The following is a 21657-nucleotide window of genomic DNA, read 5'->3' on the forward strand; positions in this document are numbered from 1 at the left end:
ACAAAGATCCATGCAAATTAGTAAAATTCTAGATAATCAAAATTAGAAACCAAAGTTTTTAAATTTTTCGTATTTATTTAACCCAAGATGGAAAAAACTGATACATAATACATATACTACAAAACAAAGAATCTTATACGAAAGATTTACATTAAATAAAATAAGATTTATTTGTAATCTCTAATACGAACTGAATATACTTAGCACTTTTGAGTGACTACAGAATTTCACTTTCTTATATCAGATTTCATTCTAATTTAAATGTGTTCATTTATTATACATTTTTACGTAATCATCATACAACTTTTTATAATAAACTTTTTTTTTCTGAAGCACAGAATGATTTTAGTTTTCTTAAATCTGTATCAGCTGATCTAATCTTCGTTAGAGAATTAGAAGCTGTAATCGTATTTATCTAAGTTTAGCTAGCTGTGATAATTATCGTTCCACTCCTACAGCACTTTTTTTTTTAACGGACTGTAGTAAGCTATAATAGTCTTTGTCAGGGCATAGGAAGTCGTAATTTGTTTGGTTGTATTCCATGAGATGAGATTTTTTACCATACACAAGGCAGCTGCAATTAACAGCACAAAAACTTAATAACACTGCAATGTCTAATGTCTTGAATCAATACCTAGATTTTCACTTAATATGGTAGTAGCACACTATGCAAGCGACGATCTCCAACGTCACAACTTTTTTTCGTACAGCTAACTTTATACTATTGACAGGTGTGTTACTATTAAAGCTGCGGTAGAGAACATTTAGGTAGACTCTATCGTTTGGTAAGGTATATGGGGACGACTGCTTTTAACTCGACATACTTTCATCCAACAGTATTAATACAATGCATCAACACTTACCAGAATCTCATTAGTACTGTTTATGACGATACACAAACTGGCATGGTTCGTGTCCTGAGCACTGTTAGTCGAGATAGTCGTGTATGGGTGTGCTCGGTTTCGTCATAGCTGGAGCTCTCTTTTTGCTCGAACTTAGCAGCACGTAGTATCACGCCAGGCGAGAGTCTGCCGATGCAACGCTGTGCTCTTCACTGTCGATGTTGGACTTGCGCTATCTCAGATGTTCATCCTTGTCTTGCGTGCAGGTGCTCTGTACGCCATCACAGTGGGAGCAAACGGTCAAATTTTTCTCAAAATAAAATAGCTTTCGAATGTTTAGTCCGATTCTAATGATTCTTTTTTATTTTTGAGGTTTTTGACAGTAAAACAACAAAAAAGTGGTCCAAAGTAATTTAGCTGGAGGGGGGGAGGTCAGTAAAACCTTTTAAACGTGCCCCAAAATACCAAAAAAACTATATTTTTACAGACATCGTTGCAATTTGTACTAAACACAAAAAATAAGCATCCTTTGTGTTATCACGGTCACATTTTTCAATAACAAGGACGATCCATAAAATTTTGTTAAGAACTTTTTAATAACTTTTTATCCGTGTTATCGTTATGCTGGGCCGAATGAAACTCGATGTTTAACAGAAAATTGACGTCTTGCTTGTTTCATTTGTTTATAACTTTTCATGTAACTTTCTACTTATATTGGCAATAATATGCGCTAACGACTGTCTATTTTTAGAGTATGTATACTAAATTTTAGTGTACAAGAAACTGCTCGGCCGAGTTATAATCGATTTATTACAGAACATGCAGATTTTCCATGTTTAATTTATTTATACATTTTTTAATAACTTCGTTGGCAATAACATGTGCCAATAGTTGACCAATAGTTAGGACTTGTCACACGAGCTCAATGTTTTTTTAAGCAATCGTAAAAAGGGCGAACTGCTGCAAAATTTCACAGGAGTTTAATCAAGAGCTTTCGTGATAGCGATCACCTGTCAAAGTCGCATCGAATAACCTACGTGACATATGACAGTATGTAAAGAACCATCAGAGTCAAACTCGATCGTAAATATCGAAGCATTAATTAGAACTGCTGTCTGATGGTACATAATACGTAGATACTTTGTAACTTAACCTATATAATTACTTACATAGGTAAAGGTGTAAGCACAATTTTTTTAGATCCTTAAAAGATTTAGAAATTTTACTTTTAAACGCATTGTTTTTGCTGAAAAAAAACTTTTCATTTGTAAGTATTTACAACACAATATAGAAAAAAGGTAATTTCTGTAAGATAATTGTTGTATGATAGTATAGATTACATTTAGTCGTGAGTTATTACAATTATATGTTTCAATTTATTTTCATATACTTTTACTTTTTACTAACGCAGTTTTTTTTATGGTAATGCATTATTTTCTTTAAAACAATTTCAATAAGTACTGTGTATTAACTAGTATTAAAAAAAGTTGTGTCGTATAAATTGTTCCTTGCATTAGAAAAATAAATATGCTGCAAAAAACTTGTAAGAATCCATGTCTGCATAAGCAGAGGCACAGAGAAATGTACGTGCATGTAAGTTGACTACAAACATGCCATTTTTAAGCAGTTCAGTGTAGACTGTTAATTGTGGTCAGTATGGACATATATACAACATGTGTGTGAGTCCTTAGTTTGTATTTCATTATATTTTAAAAAATAAGTTACATGTATAGTCCGTATGTAAATATTTACATGTAAACTAAATGCACTGTTATCATATGTATATGTATACTAGTGAGGCTTCGCTCACCACGCACTTCGCGCGCTAACCCCCACAGTCAGGTAAAATTAGCACATCCATCCCATATTACTGTGAACTTCGACTTAAAAGTTCTTTTTGTAGATAATAGCAATACAAATAACATAAGTTCAAACGCCGATCGTACTAGGGCACGGAGGTTATAAATGTCAAAAATCGTCGAAATCATTTTTTTGAGATTTACGGAAAAAAGTACGATAAAAAAAAAAAACGTAATAGAAACAAGCATCGACTAAGTTTTTGTGAGCTACAATCGATCCAGTAGTCTTTTACTAAATATAAGCCATTTTTTGGATTCTTATAACGTTTGTTCTATTACATACGAATACTTAAAACATAATATATTTTACAAGCCTCAATATGCATACCTAATTTAAGCAAGATTGATGTTACACTTTTTCAATAACGTATAAAAAACTAAAAAAAGGTCCTTCCGAAAAGTGTCCATATAAAAACTTGTGCTCGAAATGTGTCTACAAAATTTTGACGGTGATTATTTTTTTCATTTCTTTACGTTTTAAAGCAAAAAAGGTAGTAATAATAATTACATAATGATAATTACATTATATATATACACTCACAATTGCGCATACGTGCCACATGAATGCAAATACCCATAATTAAACCTTACTTATGGAATACAGAATCGCAACAGAATTTTCAGTACATTTTAGACAAGCTCGGTATGCAAGAGATACGAGGTACAGATGATAAGTATGATAAAAAAGAAGAAGAAGATAAAGAAAAAGATTTTGACGATGTGGCAGTTATTAATGACGATAGTAATACATCCACAACCACAAAAAAAACTCGTATAACACTGTACGAATGTTAAAGCATTTTTTATTTACAATGTATAGTATCTGTCTCGATCAAATCTTTTCTGATCAATAGATTTTCATAAATAATGTCTGATTATTGCTAACATTTGTATGCATGTGGCAAATATGCACAATTGTATCAAAGTATATTATCATGTCATCATTATTGCTTTTTTTGCTTTAAACTGGAGAGATATTTGAAAAAAAAAATTCAGGCAATATTTTGCGGAATTTTTCCCTATAGCCACATTTTGAGCTCGGCGGCCCCTCACAACCAGACCGCAGAAGCTTCTTTTTTACAATCAATTTTTTTCACACATAATCTGGATACTGGAATACGGCATTGTAGGATGTTGTAAAGCAACTCTCGATTAATTTAAGCACGTCTAATAAATTGGTTTACGTTTGCCCAATACACTTTTTATGCACAGTTTTCGGAAGGACTTTTTTTGAGTTTTCTTGAAATTTATCAAAAAGTGTAACATCAATCTTGCTCACATTGGTTATGCATATTAAGGCTTATAAAACAAATTCTGTTGAAGTTTCAAGATATTATTTTCAATAGAACGGAAGATATAAAATTTCGAAAAAGTGGCCCAAAAAAGCAGTTCTTGCAGTTCCCAAAAAAACTGCTGGACCGATTAGGACTCAAAAAAATTTATTCAATTCGTATCTTAATTTCACATTTTAAATATAATTACACTTAGAGCGGCGTTGGCTCAGTGGTAAGCGTACTTGTTACTGATACAACGCAGTTCTAGGGGTCGTGGGTTCGATTCCCGGTGAATACAGATTTTTTCAAAAACTGTTTTCATCGAGAAAAGTTCCTATGTAACCCCGGCTGTTTCGGGGCGGGTTTTTCCGGGGAATTTTCCTTCATAGTAACTCCTAGATTTTTTTCTTGCCCCACAGGTCTTCAGGCCTGGATGAATGCAAAACAGTGTTAGGGCTTATAGGTAGGGATTAGCGGATCCGATGCCAGGCGTCAGGCAGGGATCGCCGGCCTTACCGGCGAGGAGTGGTCCTTGAATCATGGAGTTTCTCCGGGGATACTAATTAGCCTGGATCCGTGGATCCGATGCTTCGGTAGAGAGCGCCGGCTTAACCGGCGAGGAGTGGACGTCCTGGAATATGGAGTCCTCTCCGAGGAAAGGCTACACAGTGGCGAGTGGACCCGATGCACCACTGGTGCAGAGAGTGTCAGCGTGACTGGCAAGGTGGCAAGTTACACCAGAGATACTCAAACTGTGCCCATGGATTCAGGTATGATATCAGTAAAAAGGGTTGGAAATGGGTGTGTCAATACACCCTCACACATAGGTGGTGAGTGGGTGGCCCCGGCGACTAGGCCAATAGGCTGTTGTGGTAACCTGGTAGAAAAAATATAATTACACTTTATTTGACAAATGCATGAATTTTGACGTTTTTTGCCATTCTGTTTAACTATCTTACTTTATAGGGATCAGCGTTTAAACTTAAAGTGTTATTTATATTATTAGTATCTACCACTAGTAATTTTGAAGTCGAAATTCGCAGTTATATGTTTTTTAGGCGACAAGTCAGCTAATTTTACCTGACTATCGCTGAATCGTAGTGAATCGATATCATCAGATTGAATTTTATTTTGTTTTTATAAATAAAAGTAACGTTTAGATATCTCAAACCCATCATTTTGAAAACCACAGTTTTTGAAAACAAAGTGACATTCATTGTTTATTACAGATACAAATAATTTTAATACAAAAATGTCTGACTTAAAAATAATCTAGAAGATGAAATTTACCTTCCTGACTGCATTTTTCATTTGCGAATCTTTTTTTGACTCTTACTTAATAAAAACGTTGATTGGCTTTTTACTTCTAAAAAAACAACATAAAATTGTCGACGTAGTAATAAAGGCTTTTTGTCAAGAAAAAAAAAAAAAGTAAAGATGACCCATTTTATCATAATTACAATCGTACATAAAATGTATAACTTTGTATCTACTCTACTCATTAACATTGGTACTACTCTAAATCTTAAACTTTATTCTTAAGGTGGAGGATTATTTAAACGATTAAAAATTGTAGTATAAAATAAACGTAAATATTTATAAAAATTAAATTAATGTTTCTTTTTATAGCTTTATCTACGCTATGATAAGTAAAAATTCCTCTTTTAATAAAATACAAAATTTTATTACTTAAATTATTTGTATACTTCTTGTCTGTAAAAATAGCTTTAATTGTACTCGCATCTGACATATCATCGAACATTTCTGAACATGCATCGTCTGTTAATTATTTTGTTGAGACAATCAATTATTTTACGTTTTTATTCTCTATTTTTATAATAATTATTAGAATTTAGCGTAGTTTAAGCAAGAATTATTTTTTAATTTTTATGTTTTACATAAAAATGTGGAAATGTAAACACTAAAAAGACCATATTAAGTGTATTATAAGATAAAAAGATAATTTAAACAAAAATTTTGAGCATAGCAGGACTAATTTTCATTAAGTTAAATTTATCAATAAACTCTGTCACTAAAGTTGGTCTTAATGATTTGATAGCTCTCTGATAAATGTTTGATGCTTTTCTGACATCGCCAAACTTTATTTCAAACATTGTATACTCCAGCCACACATCAATATTTTTTCTTCCAAATTGTAATGTCATGACTTCATAAATTTTGCGTGTTGATTGTAGAGATACGTTGATTTGCGAGATCTCAAGAGCAGCCGCTTTTTGATGCAGCTCTAAACATGGAGGTAACAGTAAACTCAACACATCATAAGCTTTTCGTGCAGCATCAATGCCTAAAAGAATAAAAATAGTTTAAAAAATTTATCTTGCATAAAAACTCAATAAAATATTATAATGCAAAAAAATATTAGATTTTAAAGGTAACAAATAAGATATGTATTAAGCTTTGCACAGTAAAAAAAAACAAATGTTACGAAACTCGGTATAACAGAAACTGAAAAAATTAGAATACACCTAATTTCTATGAGTCTTAAAAAATCTGATTTTAAAATAGTGAGAATTTTAATATTATTATGCATTCAAGCACTCTTGTACTTATGTTGCACGTGATTCTCGCATTCTAAGTACTTCCATGTTTGTTATGATATATGTATTAATACATGTACGAACTGTTGATCATGTAATCTAGAATATAACAAAAAAGTTCACCATAATTTGACGAAAAAAGGTACTTTTGTTTTGTTACGCGGGACAAAAATTTTTTTATTGAAAATTAGTTCTCGTGCATTTGATGGGACATAATATATGTACAATTAATTCTTACTGGAATTTTCGTATCCAACTAATACAATTTTTTTTATAATTTTGGCAACCTTAAAGTAAAATAATCCACTCTATCTGACTGAGATTAAGGAAAACAATAGATAAATAGTTATTTTCCATTTAAAGTTGTAATTTATAATTCCATTCGTTTTCTATAATTGTTAATTATTTAATATTGAAGTTTACGTCTGCTTAACTAATTTTTACTAATCTCAAAATAAATAATAAGAAAAAAAGTTTTGGTCACGCGACAATATTCTTATAACATATATGATAAAAAATAGAAAATAAATCAATTGATAGGTAGGATATATACAGTGTAGCTTTGTCTTTGAGATATGGCTTTCATTATTTTTAGAACTATTACAATTGTTTGTATAAATCCGTGTAATATATTTTTACACCGCAATAATTTTTTTCTACATGTAGAATTATTTTTTGGCCTACCTCCTTTCGGGATACGACTATTGTAACAAAAATGATTCAAAGATTTTGTTAGCATCTGTATTAATATTCTAAACATGCTGTAATAATAAAAAAAATTTTTTTTTAAATTAAATTAACGATCCAGTCGAAAAACGATAAAATCAAGATTGTGTTTGTGCATAGTCCACCCCACTCTGTTTGTGCGCGTCGATCAAGTAGTTTCACTCTAGAAATCCCGTAAAAATAGTTATTTTATGTCTATCTGGCTCCCTTTTCGAGATATGACTGTTTTTCGAATTTGGAGAGATTATATTGTGACAAAAATTTTGTTAAGATTTTGTGAATGTCCACATTAATTTTTCAAACATGGTATACAAAAGAAACATTGTTTTTACTTGTTTAAAAAGAAATCATTAAGGTTATGTTTGTGCAATAGTCCAGCCCCTTTATGTTTGTGCGCCTCAATCATGTACCCGATCAAAAATATACTGGACGGCGCGATAACGGGCCATACACGGCGGGGTAAAGTTGGTACACGGGCTTTCTATCAAGCCGTGATGGTACCGTTAACTTGTGTTACCAGGCGCATATACGGGCAGTATGCCACAGCGGTAAAGTACTACGGCCTGTATGTTGCTCATACATGGCCCGTAAAGATGAAAATACACAATCAATCAAGTATTTCTTTAGTATTCTTAGAGTGTTTTTATGTATTACTATAAAATTAAAGTGACGTAGCCTCCAGACACGGTACAAGAATCGTGTACTACTTTTTTTTGTTAGTTGTGATTGAATAGTATAAAAATGTATATAGTTAAATTAATATAATGTATTTATTATATAATTTACTAAGAAACTATATAACTATAAACTATAACATGAAATAAAATTAAACTTAATTCAAAAAAACAACATAAATCATAATCTTAAGAGTGAAATATAAAAAAGAAATGTTATTTTTTAAAGAAAAAAATGTTTATATTTAGTTAGTCATCGAAAATAAACATTGTTGGTAAAGTTAATAAGAATAATTTAACATAAACAAAAATAGGTACGTTATACTTGGACCTTATATGGATATAAATTGTAAGCCAATGTTTACTCTTCATGGTTACATTGAGAAGATCCTTGGTTTTCGAGCAAAACAGACTAGATTCGCGGCTAGATGATGAGGCATTTTTTTTATTTTTTTATTTTTTATAAATTAAGATAGTGACAATGTAATTGAAAACATTATTTAATTCACACTATTTTTTGGTACTTATCAAAAAGTATTCTTATTTGGTTTTTTTTGATTGATAAAGTAATATTTTTACTGTAAAAAAAGAATGCTTTAAGATTTAAAACGAAGTGGACGTTCGCGTTCACTTAAAGATCCAAATAATTATTATTTTTATTACTTTTTGGGAAAAAAGAATTCTAGAAGAATTCTAGAATTCTTATTGACTACCATGTAGTGATCTATTGGGGTTTTCTATTATACACAACTATCTTTTAGGTTCTTCATCCATGATTGTAAAAAATGTTTATTGTTTACAATAAAACATACACTTTGCTACTGCAATGAACTTTTCGGAGTTAAAAACTATAAATCATATCAAAATATTTTATGGTTACGAGCAGTACACGGCCATTGTATGGGCAATGTACGCAATGGCTCATGTACGGTACCTGTACACAGCCCGTACACGCGCCTGGTAACACATTTCATGCGGCCCATGAGAATTTTCTTACGGTAACAGTATACAGGCCGTATATTTCTTTACGGCAGCTACAATCTATCGGGTAGTTCTCCTTTAGGAAATCCGGAAAAATAATTATTTTTTGCCAATTCATCTTCCCTTTTGAAAACAGTCTTTTTTCTTGTTTGCAAAGGTTAGGTTGTCGTATTATACATATTTAATAGTTTGTGCACTTTTTGTTACATATATATGTACATACGAAAGGATAAATAGAAAAAGAGAACAAATTTTATCATGTTTTTTTTGAAGACTTCAACGAGACCAAGCGACGTTTTGTCAGACATTGGTTACCTGATAGTACCTTAGCTGTAAATAATAAATGCCTAACTAAGCTTGTATTACAGCCACATTACTACTTTCATCATGCAGCAGTAGGTATAGAGTACTATAAAGAAAGGCTATATATATTACATATATATATAAATATATAGTAACTGCAGCACACCATTGTGTGCATGCGAGAGGGGGAATTTGAATTTGAATTTGAATAGTTTATTGAGGCTAAGGACTCAGGGTCCTTAATAGCCAAAGCTTAATACATTGCCTTACATTTGGCGGAAATAGTAGGCACGCAGGCCTGCTTACATTGTTTGAGATTCAAGCTGTGTGTCTAATCTAGTGCATCTTAGTAAATAAGATAAGAGAAGAAAAAAGTATAGATAAATTTAACATAAGATTTGAATAAAAATAATATATAATTCAATGCTGGAGTGCAGTAAATAAACAAAATAATTAATAGTAATATCACATCTCTCAATTGAGCCGCAAATCTATTGATTCCAAATATTGCAAGAGGTCGATCTTGAAGTTGGGTGAAGCAGCCTTTTTCCGAAGCCTGACTGGTAGATTATTCCACAATCTCGCCGCTCCCACCGCAAAGCTGCATCTATAAGACTCCGTTCTGGCCCAGGGAACTATAAGGTCAGTTACGGACGATCTTTTAGAGTACTCAGCACGAGCAGCTCGAAAATTGATGTACCCCAGGACCTTATAGCGCATGACCGAGACAAGTAGACAAATGGTGACATATTTAATTCTACCTTCCAGACTCAGAATCGAGTACTTTTGGTACACAGGCGTGATATGATGCCACTTGGGCGTACCATCTACAAAGCGCAGTTCATCGTTTTTGCATCGTTCAAGCTTGCGTCTCATTTCACCAAAGATGCCCAAGAAAAAAGACGCGTAGTACTCCAGATGAGGAAAAACTAGCAGCTTGACAAGCAGCAGCCGAGTATCCACCGGCAAACAATCTCTGCATCTTCCAAGACACGATAATGTGCCAAAGCACTTCCTGGAAACCGCAGTGCAATGAGCTCTGAGTGTAAGTTCACTGTCCAGGACAACACTAAGCACAGTAATCTCTGATGAAAACTCTAGCGGAACATTGCCCACAATTAGAGTAGGTGGATCAACTGAAGCCCGAATCTCGCGCAAGTAAGCTCTGGAGGCAAACCATACCGCCTTGGTCTTACTGCAATTAATTACCAAACCATTAACCGTTGCCCAGGAAGAGACCGCATCCAGCACAGCACCGACTCTGTCCGCAATCATCCTGACCTCCTCGACACTGCCCGATGCGTCTATGAAAAAATCGTCAGCATATTGGTGCGTACTGACGTTAGAACAGACGTCGGGAAGCTCATTAGCAAATAATGTGAACAGTAGGGGGTCCAGAATACTGCCCTGTGGTACACCACTTGAACGAAATAGCGCCTGCGAAAGTTCTCCATCAGGGGCGCGAACCACTTGGGTGCGATTAGTCAGATAGGACAATATCCAGAGACATGCCATATCAGAAAATCCAAGAGCATCAAGCTTATTAATCAGCAGCTGAACATTCACAAGGTCGAAGGCCTTCGTGAAGTCCACAGACACCAGAAGAGCCACCTGCCTCCTATCGATCGCCAATTTCAAATCATCAACAATCTTAACCAGTGCAGTACTGGTGCTGTGTCTTTGTGTCGCACACAAAATGCGAGTAGAATTTAGCAAAATTTCGACAAGTAGGAACTCAGGATGTACACTACGTGATGCATGCTGCTGCGAGACATAAAGCACTCTGCATTTTGATGGCTGACGCACATACAAGGCAAGCTCACCACCGCCTCTGCCGCATCTGTCATTCCTCAGGAGCATGTAATCATCCACCACAGGGGGAGAGAGAGGAAGGGAGACTGACCTCTGCGCTCCAGTCAACGTCAGCATTGGCTGACAATGCTTTAGATGACAATTACATTACAATCAAAAAATTTAAAAGTCATTATGATAAAATAGTAATGGTAAGTGACGGAAATGAATTATTAAAAAATTTTCTAATATTTTTGTATAATTATGATTATTATCACATAATAGTAAGATTCATGAAAGTAAAACATATTGTCAATGAGTGGCAATGTTATAAAAACTACATTCTTGGAAATGATTACTAAAAATATAATATTCAGTAATAATTATTTTGATCTTATGTCACAAAGTGGAATTTTTGCCACTGCAATTAAAATTCAATGTTATGTAAAAACGTTTTATATGTACATCATAAATACATTAGAAGATTTAAGTAACATTACATTTTTTGGTAATTATTTTAGTCATTTTAAATTGAGTATGTTTCATTCTGGTAACATTGATTCTATTGTTCAGCAATGTTTTGGAAAGAAAAACGTAAGAAATTGGTTTACGTCCTCTAAGTGGACAACAAAAAACTAAAAAGCCTTCTTTTTTATAATAAAACTTCTAGAATACTACTCCAATATTACTGTAACATTTTTTGTTCTGCATATGATGAGTAATTAGATAGATCAAAAAGGTAAATTTTCTTATAACATCAACATTTAGGAACAAACTTGTTACTTTGTATGTAATACTTTTAAATTAGATGAGAGAATAACAATATATTTTATAAAAATAGTGTATTAATTTGTTCTGAATTTATAAAGATTATTTGAATCTTTATACCTCAAAAGCTGCGCGAAAAAATTGATAAAATTTGTATTAATATACCAAAAGAAATTATTCCAGAATTGAAAGTAAACTTAAAATGTATTCAAGTCATTTTTGTACAAATTTTAAAATACTGAGTATAAGGTAGAATAAAAAGAGAAGTTCGGATAATTCTTTAACTGTTATTATATGATTATTATATTACGCAATCGATTGTGTAATAATTCTCATAACCCTCTCCCCCTTACAAATTAAGGGAAAGTTCGTGTTATTTCTCTGTTATTTAAACCCAATCAATTTTAATATTGGTTCAGCCCTTCGTTGCCCCCCGTCCATCCACACAATTTTTCTCGAGCCCATACTGCCCCTTACTGCACTCTACACGATTTATGTTGTCCTTTATTGCACTTCCACTGACTGCGTAGAATCATTTTAAAAATTAACTGTTAGTTTTTTTTAAATTAAGCTTGGTTATTATGTTAGAAAAAGTTTTTTTAGAATTTAAAATTAGTTTATCTTTTTTTTAACACCACCTAGGAGATATATAGATGGACTTTATACATATTAATGATATATATATGTATAAATATATATACATATATATATATATATAATAGTACATCATGATAAATCTCTAATACATATTAATACACATAAAGACTGTTTGTTGAAAATATTTATTAGTAAGTATAATGTGCTTGGTGCGTCTTTTTTTTGTTGATAACATTACATAACGAAGTACCTAAATGGCTCATAGATACAATATTGTAAATATTAAGGAAATTTCGTCTTATAAACGTGACTTATTTTATAAACCATGTAATAGAGCCTAATGAACCACAAATAATTATTTATTTTTCGACTATCATTTATTTGATTATTAAAATAATTTTAAAAATAAGAACAGATTTCAAACATCATTTTTTTGATCAAGTTTTGGAACAAAAATGTAGTTTAATCAAAAATATCTTTCCAAGCAATATTTTTTATTAGTGATTACATACAGCGATTTTATAAGCCTCTCGTAAGAGTCAGAGCTTTTTGTGCGTGATGAGGACCGGGACGTCGTCTAAACGACAAAAACGTTGTTTTCGTTTTTTTAATAAATCTAAAAATATGACAGTACTGCCATGGGACATTTTTTAAAACTACTTTTCATCACCAAATGGTTTTTTCATCTTATTTGAATGAATATCCCATTTTATCTTTTCGTCTTGAAAACGCTGCATAAAGTATCATGAGTGAACTAAGGTTTCTTCAACTACAGACCAACATTATCAAAACTTTGACCTATATTAATCAACACAGAAAAAAGTTAAACTAGAGGAAATAGTGTTCTGCATAAAACAAGCGGCAGTGAAAAAGTATTTCCAATAATTGAAAATATTCTTGAAATAAAAGCTCTCTTTCAAAATTTTTCTTTAGTTATGATTTCATTTTCTGTATTTTAATTACTTAATTTAGATATTCGCAACCATGTACCTTTACTTAAGTTATTAACATTACTACACCTTCAATTTTTATATTTAGTTTATGTGGTAAGCCTTTCCAACAATTATTTAGCATTTCTACAGAAAATTTTTTATAAATATTTTTATCCGATTTATCAACACCTTCATAAGTTACTCGATCTATGATATATGATACAATTTGGACTTTTCTTTCAATGTTTTAAGAATTTTTTTGTTTAAAAAAAAGTGTATTAATCATGTAGAGTAACAATAACATTTTTTATTAAGTAATAATTATTTTCAAATATTTTCAAACAGGCTTCGTCAGTAATTCTAGTTTTTGGAATATTAAACGTTTCCATTTCTGCTTTTCTAGTTTTTAATAGTAATTCGAAAAATGTTTTATCATTTAAATAAATATATTTTTTTTTTTTCAATTAAAAAAAAAATTTAGAAGTATTTCTAAGAAAATGATAAATTAACATTTTCTGCTAATATTTTTGTTAATATATTAATTTTTCTTAATACTTCTGTTACTGTTTTTTATTACTAAAAGAATTTGCCTAAAATCTTTTCTTAAAACAATTAATTTATAACTTAAGTGTTTTTCCGTATTTCATAAGTTACGCGAAAATCTACTAACTATTTCTAAAGATTTTTTGGAATCATTGACACTTTGTTTAGAATAATTAAATCTCCCTTTCGTAATTTTTTCTTTTTATTTTAAGATTTTAAAAATGCAATTTAAATATTTCTCAAGTCCAAAGGTAATGGAAAAGTTTTGTGACTTGTCATCTCTTTGGAAAGCAATGTTAATGTAATACAAGTCCAGGTTAGTGTGTGTAACAACTAAGAGTTCTCGCGCAAGTGCACAACGATTTTACTCTCTCATCTACCAAGCCAGCAGTAAAGGAAGAGCTCCTTTTACTTTTACCTTTCAAATATGTTCCCCTCACTCTAGCTTTAATACAGTCTTATACCTTTCAAGGTTGTGACCATCTTTCGTCGAATAGGCTGTTTTTTGCCCGCGCAGAGAATTTGGCAAATATATCATCGATTTTTAATCAGTTTTTTTTTTTTTTTTTTTTACCATCATCATTTATTCTGATTTCCTTTTTTTACGGTAACTGTTTTATTTACACAATATTTTTTTGGAAAACATCACATTTTTCGATTTAAAAATTGCTGTTTTATACTATAAATTCCATTTTTTTTTTAAATAATGTTAGTGAAATGTTAAAATATAAAACAGTTTTTGGTAAGGAAAGTTTTTAATGATATTTTTCACTTGTAAATAAAATTACTCTTCAGGTAAGAAACTTTTTTGCCATCTATACAATGTATTTACATGCTTATGCAGCTATAATACTACTTCAACCCTACCTTACGGTCAGTATCTCGGTGCATTTTCATTTTTAAGAAAAAATTAAAAAACCTTCAACAAAAAATGAAAAAAATTTTAAAAACTCGATAATGTGATCAGAATTCAGTGGAATTCAATAGAAATTGTGCTTAGCATTACTGCTATACCTATTTTTTTCTGTATTGTGTCTGTTATTTTAAATAATGCATTTATTTATTTTTATTGTTCCTATTAATGCACTCAGTACATAGAGAAGTGAGCTAGAAGTCACGTACATGACGATATTATTATATATTATTTTATTGCAGAACTGTTACTTGTGATTTCGCGATCTCTATACTACGCGTTTTGTCTGAAAAAGTTGTAAGACACAAAATGCCTTCCAGAATGACAAAGTTTTCAAAACGAAAACTACAGAAAAGTTGTGATATTTACGTATTAAAGGAGCCAAAAAATTATGTATTTTTCATGATGCTTGGTTAGAAGAAGTGCAAATTAAATACTGACTTTTAAAATATAAATAAAATTTCGGAAAACCTGCCTGTTGCTTTCTTTGTAGGGTTGATATTACATGTTACAACAAACAAAACTTGATCAGACATGCTGCAACTCGAACGCATAAATATAACGTCACTATTGCACAAAAACAAAATAACGTGCCCTTAATTTTTCAGCGAGATTTTAATAAATAATCAAGCCCAGGAGATTCAGTTGATGACTGCTCTCTTTCTAGCATAGCACAATTTAACAGTTCATCTTGTAGACGATCTCATCTCTTTTATTCAAAAACTCTGCAAAAAATTAGAGATTGTTGAGAAAAGGGCATGACAAGTATGTTAACTTAATAACGAATGTACTGATTCCTAGTGAACTTCAAAATGTTCTTAACATTTTAAGAAAGAAGCGTTTTTCAGTTATTCTTGACAAGTCTACCGAAATAAATTTTTAAAGAATTTTGTGCATAGTTGTAAATAACACAGATCCCAAAAACGGTAAAAAAATTAATGTCACATCTATAAACATTAACTGAGCTTGATACCCAACAGCGTGGTGCTAAGGAACTCATTTAAAAAGTTTTTTTCATGAGTAATAGAGTTCCTTTTAACAATATTGCATGTATAGCTAGTGATAATGCTAATATTATGACCGATCCTAGAAATTCTTTTCATACACTATTGAAAGAAAAGGTATCTTCATTCATTTTATTGCCATGCATTTGCCATACTTCGGCCTTAGTAGCCGAAAAAAAATTCGCAAACATCCCTTCAGAGTGTCAAACAGTTCCAAGAGATTGTTTGATTTTGAAGATATTTAAGTTTTTTATCAGACTTTAATTAAAAAAATTTCAAGCGAACAGACACTCGGTGGCCGTCTCTTTTTTATTGCATTGATCGCGTTCGTGGTGATTTGACAGGTTTGAAGTCAGTTTTTCACATGAAACACATGAAAATACTTTAAATAGTAATGGTGAGGAAAAAAACTCATCAGATTATATTTATAGTTCACTAAATGATAACAAAGTGATAACGTATTTACATTTTTCACATTTTAGTGTGAATATTTCAAATAAAGAAAACAACTATCCATGAAGTAAGCAGTTTGTGTTCAAAAATTTTAATAAAGATATGCTCTTAGTGTCTCAATGAAAATACTATAAAAAAGGTCGCGAAAGATCACAATTATCAGTTAAAGATGAGGATTTGAAAATTTTGGAAGATGAAGTTGTGAGAGATGCATCAGCTTCAATTTTGCAAAGTCTTTCAAAAGCAGATAAAATAAAAATTTTTTTAAATTGCTTAAATTTTGATGCGACAACTTTTCGAAAAATACAGAAAACTTTTTTCAAAAATGAGAATATTTTGAGTTTGCTTAGTTTTTTAGAATACTTGTAAATGCTTTAAGTACTGAATTTCGGAGTATTAATTTTAATTTATTATAAGCTCTTCGAAAATTATTTCTTTTCACGGATATTAATTACAATGCATTAAAAAAAAAGATGGAATCGTTGCCTTCACGATTTACTGATAATATGCATATTCCATGGAAGAGCTTTGTAATTTGCCAATCGAACATTTTTGGAATAAAATTACAAATACGCGAACTACAACCAATGATTTGGAATTCAAAAATCTTAAAATTTTAGTTGAAGTAGTTATAACTTTGCCTTATTCAAATGCTAAGCCCGAGAGAATATTTTGTGTCGTTACACACGTTAAGTCTAAAAAACAAAATAATATCGAGCTACAGTTATTAAACGCACTTTATTTAAAAAGGTTTTATTTTTCAACTTGTGGCAGAACAGCTTTAAATTTTAATGGTACATTACGTCACTAGGACACAAAGTACAAAAATGAGCGCCCGAAGGGCGCGCTTGTTGTAGGTTGGTGCCCGAGTCACGTATAATGTTTTTCTTACCAAGGGCGCAAAGTGCAATTTTGTGCCTGTGGGCACACTTTGCGCCCAGTAAATCACTATGAGCCCTAGGGCAGAAAAGTACTTTCGGGCTGGAGAGTGCACAAAACTTTTCTGCCGAGTGTGACCCAAGGGCGCAAAGTGGCAGTTGCGCTTTGAGCCCATAGTAAGAAAAATGTCTAAAAACCATCGTAATTTGTTTAACTCAAAAGCGTTTAAACATCAATCTCAAAGAACTCCAAAAGTTAAGTCTTAGAATACTTAATAATGTTAATATATGCATGACTTCTATCTCTTTTATTAAGTATCATAGACATCATTTGCTTTTATCATTTGAACATTCAGTATTAAGCATTATGCTCATGTTTGTTGTCGAATATTAAATATTGCAACTATGTAATTTGATCAGTCAATTAAACGGCAGTAATTTTTTTAGCTCATTGAGTTACCCATTGAGTTACACATAAATTGTCGAAATCAATGGTACCCTTAAAATTACTTAACTAATTACGTTTTTTTACGAATAGTAAACTTTAAAAACTTTTCGAATCATTGAACAATTAATTAATCATCTTAAGTAATAAAAACATTGTATAAGAAATTGATCCCAGCATTACAAGTGTAATAGGGAAATCTTACAAATATACAAAGCAAAGTCGCTAAAACCGTTGTAATCGCTAATAGTGAAAACTACTAAACCAATCTTGCTGAAATTTTTCATACTGACTCTCGACACTTCTTAGATGGTTTAAGTACAGTTTTTATCTTGAAAAAATTAATAACAATAACAATAAATAAGCTCAAAGTTTTGGAAAAATACGCTAGCTTTTCACTTAAGTTAAGTAGGATTCGCTAGAAGTAAAATCGTAGTTAACCACAATAGAATTAAAGAAGTCTAGTTATAATACACCCGAGCAAAATACCAAATACCACAGCTGTTCACCGGCAGTGCATAAAGCTTAGAGCTGGAAGTCGTGCAACTGTGTATCCCAGCTACCGACAACACTGTTCTTTAATAGACAAGCGACTTACGTCGAACTCCATCCTGAATTATCATGATTGACGAGTGCCACCAATACAAAGAAGTTGTGAACTTTAACATCTCCGGCGAACTAGCAGGAGAGGTCTAGCCAGAACACAATCTGCTCTAGCCATTTGTGGTTTTATAGCCGGTCTTCGAACCTACCTGATACTACCAGAGCGGATTTTGCTAACACTGCAAGCCAGTAAAAACAACCTTAAGATCGGGCAGCCACAGCGGTCTCTTTAGTGGTTCGTCGCAACGGCATACCCACAGAAAAGGTATTCTCTAGGCCTACTTTCCCGACTACCAATGAGCGGTTGGTTCTCCGGAGAATGACCCAAAGACTAGATATTCTTTAGTCAGCGGCGTACCTCCTTCCAGCATGGTCTACACAGAGACTTCAAGAGCAAGAGTCAAGCTACCCGCATTTTCGGCAACAATTCGTCAACTTAAAAACTTTATTAAGCCCGTCACTATTAAACCAAGTCGGTCATTCACTAACATAAGTCACAAACGCAGTTGTTCGTCGCAAAGCTGGGAACCCTGGCGACCAATGACCCTATATTACTTTATTCTCTTTGCTCTATACATTTAACCAGGAATCACCGATCCTGTACGAAGTCTGCACTGGGCGGACCCAACAACTATAAAGGAGAAATAAACTTGAGCAAATGTGACAGTCTTTAACGGGCAAGTATCACGAACCAATCTCTTCACCTTAGATCACTAAAACGATTGAGCTCTGAAAAAAAAGGTGCTTGAGACACCAACGTCTCCATTCCGGAGACGTTGGGAAAGAGCTCTGCAACTAGCTTTAACGCTTTAGACGTTGTAGTTTTCCTCCCGATCAATCTGGTGTTACATTTGCAGGCCAGAGAAGATCACCCATAGGTATACAGGCAGTCACGTTTGCTGGAAACTTCTGTCAAAAAAGAGTTACTTAAGAAGCTCACCGGTCCTTTTCAGGGTCACCGGATGTCAAACTACCTTGCCAACCAATACATATTCAAACCTAGTAAAGTTGAAAAAAATAGCTTTCAGGGCTTACAAAAGTCTTAACTATACCAAAAGTCGCACGAAGTCGGATCGGAAGGAAAACTTCTAATGCTTCGAATGTTTAAAATTTTTGGCGTCAAGAAACTGACGCAGAATATTTATCGAGTTTGAAACAGCAGCGTCAAAATCGACAAGTGAAGAATCCATTACGTAAAATATCAGCTTTCCATTATAATCCTGACAGTAATCACTTAAATCTTCCAGATTTTTTAATAGGTAGAAAAATACGTATTTGTTTTTATTGTGGCGATAACGAACAGAGAGATTACGCTTCAGGACTTAGTTGGTCTGGTAACAAAGCTGCCAGATTGGAGAAAACAATTATTCAACTAAATATTTTTCGTGAATTTGAAATTATTACAGTTTTCACAATTAGCCCATTTCAATTATTATAACGTGAAAAAGTGCAAATTATTGCTCTTTGAGGTCCAACAATTATTTCATGGCGTAAGGAACGCACGGTACTTTCCAGCATTACTATGTTTTTTTTCACTTTTTACATCGGGCTTTTTGACCAAATAAACTGCATGGATTCCGATCAAAAAATTTTTTAATAAGAAGTTTTTTGTTCTGAGAAGTGTCCAGAAAAGATGTAAGATTTTAAACTACAAGCGTTTTACATTACATGTCAACAGGAGGACTCGTAGGTACGAAGTTGGATTCGTATTGCCCCCAATTCGTGTTACGAGATACCTCAGAGGGAGTGTGTAAGGACGTAATCAGGTTCGTAATACCCCTGACTCGTGATACACAACGTCCCGTGGTATTACGATATTACTTAATAAGAATTTATTGACTCTCTTTTGCTCTTGTTGGGTGCGGTAAAATGCCCCGGGGTCTCTTCAGTTCGCATTGCCCTGAAGATTCGCAGGTACATCAACTCCTTTACCTAGAGGATAGCTTCGGTTCGTACTGCCCCGGAGATCCGCTCCTTACCCGAGGAACACAAGGGAGGATTCACTGGTGTACGGGCAAAACTTGGAGACTGTAATAGCCTCTTCGTCGCCCGTGCAGCCAGAGAAATATTCAAAGTGAATAATATAATATAATAAGTAGACAAATATATATATATATATATATATATATATATACATCAATTCGCTATTTATTGCGATGTATGAAATTACAACAGTGCTTTGAAGAGCAGAGCTCCCTAGTCAAAGCACCGGACTCGTTGCTGATGGCAAAAGTGATTAACATGGTCTTGCATTGGCCTTTTATACCCTCAGAGAAGCAGCGGCGTCGGCGGCTTTGATTAGGCGGCTCGAATGATTCGCATATTTCGCCGCAATTCGCAACTATTGTGTGTTTCAGTATACACGTAAGTATTCCATACTGTCATGTTACAGGCGCTATTACATTTCTTGTATGTATTCACCTTCTAGTAAATCGGATAGACGGTATTAAGGGATATCAGATTGAATTTAAATTGGCGATAGATACTTGTACGTATACCTAGTCCCTCATAGACGTGGGGGTCGCTAGATAAATTAATAAAAATGATTGTAGCGCTTAGTATACTTTTTTGTAAATTTTACTCAATTTTAGTCACATTATACAAATTATACATTTTCTTTAAATTTAAGTATTCTTAAGGAATTTTCAATTATTCTCCAAAAAAAAAGAAAAAACGCACTGAGATACTTACCGTCAGGTAGTGCAGACATAGTATCATATTATTTGTTGCAGAAGCATATAAATACATTGTATGAATGATAATTAAAATTTCTACTTGAACAGTAAGTTTATTCATAACTAAAAAATTTTATTAAAAAACTCACGATACTAAAAACTGTTTCATGTTTAGAATAACATTGTTTAAATGATAAATGGAGTACAGAGTATAAAACTAATTTTCTTATAAAAAATGTGATGCTTTTCAAAAAATGCTTTTTTTCTTACACTTTCTGGCTGATGGGTCTCTTCGCTGGCTGGTTCTCTCCCCCTCTCTCACTATGTCGCTATACTTGCTACTACTGCTCTGTCTTCCCCCTCTCTGCAAATGCACGCTTTTTCCTTACGCTTCTGGCTGATGGGTCCCTGTTTCCAACCGTCCTCATACACAGAGAATACACGGGGAGTATATATCTCATCGTAACCCGCGATTAAGAATCGAAAATATATTTGCTAGATTCTCTGCGAGGTCAGTAGATGTAGCCTTTTAGACCAAAAGCGGTTACACCGTTGTAAGGTATTTGATTACAAATAAGCTGTTCAAGTGAGGGGAACTTGTGTAAAAAATAAAAGTTGGGGAAGCTCTTTCTCTACTGCTGGCCTAGTTGGAGAAATAGTAAAATCGTTGTGCGCTTGCATGAGAACTCTTGATAGTTGGACACACTGGTTTAGGTTATTGAAAAAATTTTTTTGCTTTCAGTAATAAACAATAAATCAATGTTTTGTATGCACAAGTTTATCCACCTTAAGGACCACTTATCAAATAAATTTTATTATTTTTTTTTCATGTAATATT

The 21657-nt window shown here is 32.8% G+C and overlaps 1 protein-coding gene across 2 annotated transcripts in view; it reads right to left on the bottom strand.

Moving 5' to 3' along the window:
* Positions 1–5167: 5167 nt before the first annotated feature.
* LOC106636375 (U3 small nucleolar RNA-associated protein 6 homolog) overlaps positions 5168–21657 on the bottom strand; it is a 64895-nt gene continuing 48405 nt past the window's right edge. For both annotated transcript variants that reach the window (XM_089593874.1, XM_089593875.1), the window contains exon 9: positions 5168–6280. In XM_089593874.1, coding sequence (XP_089450000.1) covers positions 5940–6280 — 341 coding nt within the window. In that variant the 3' untranslated portion in view covers positions 5168–5939. The remainder of the gene's footprint in view (positions 6281–21657) is intronic.

This window comes from Copidosoma floridanum, unplaced genomic scaffold, assembly GCF_036245765.1.
Source record: "Copidosoma floridanum isolate Cflo_tuat_1 unplaced genomic scaffold, Cflo_Japanese_pri ptg000020l, whole genome shotgun sequence".
In the NCBI taxonomy this organism is placed as follows: Eukaryota; Metazoa; Arthropoda; class Insecta; order Hymenoptera; family Encyrtidae; genus Copidosoma; species Copidosoma floridanum.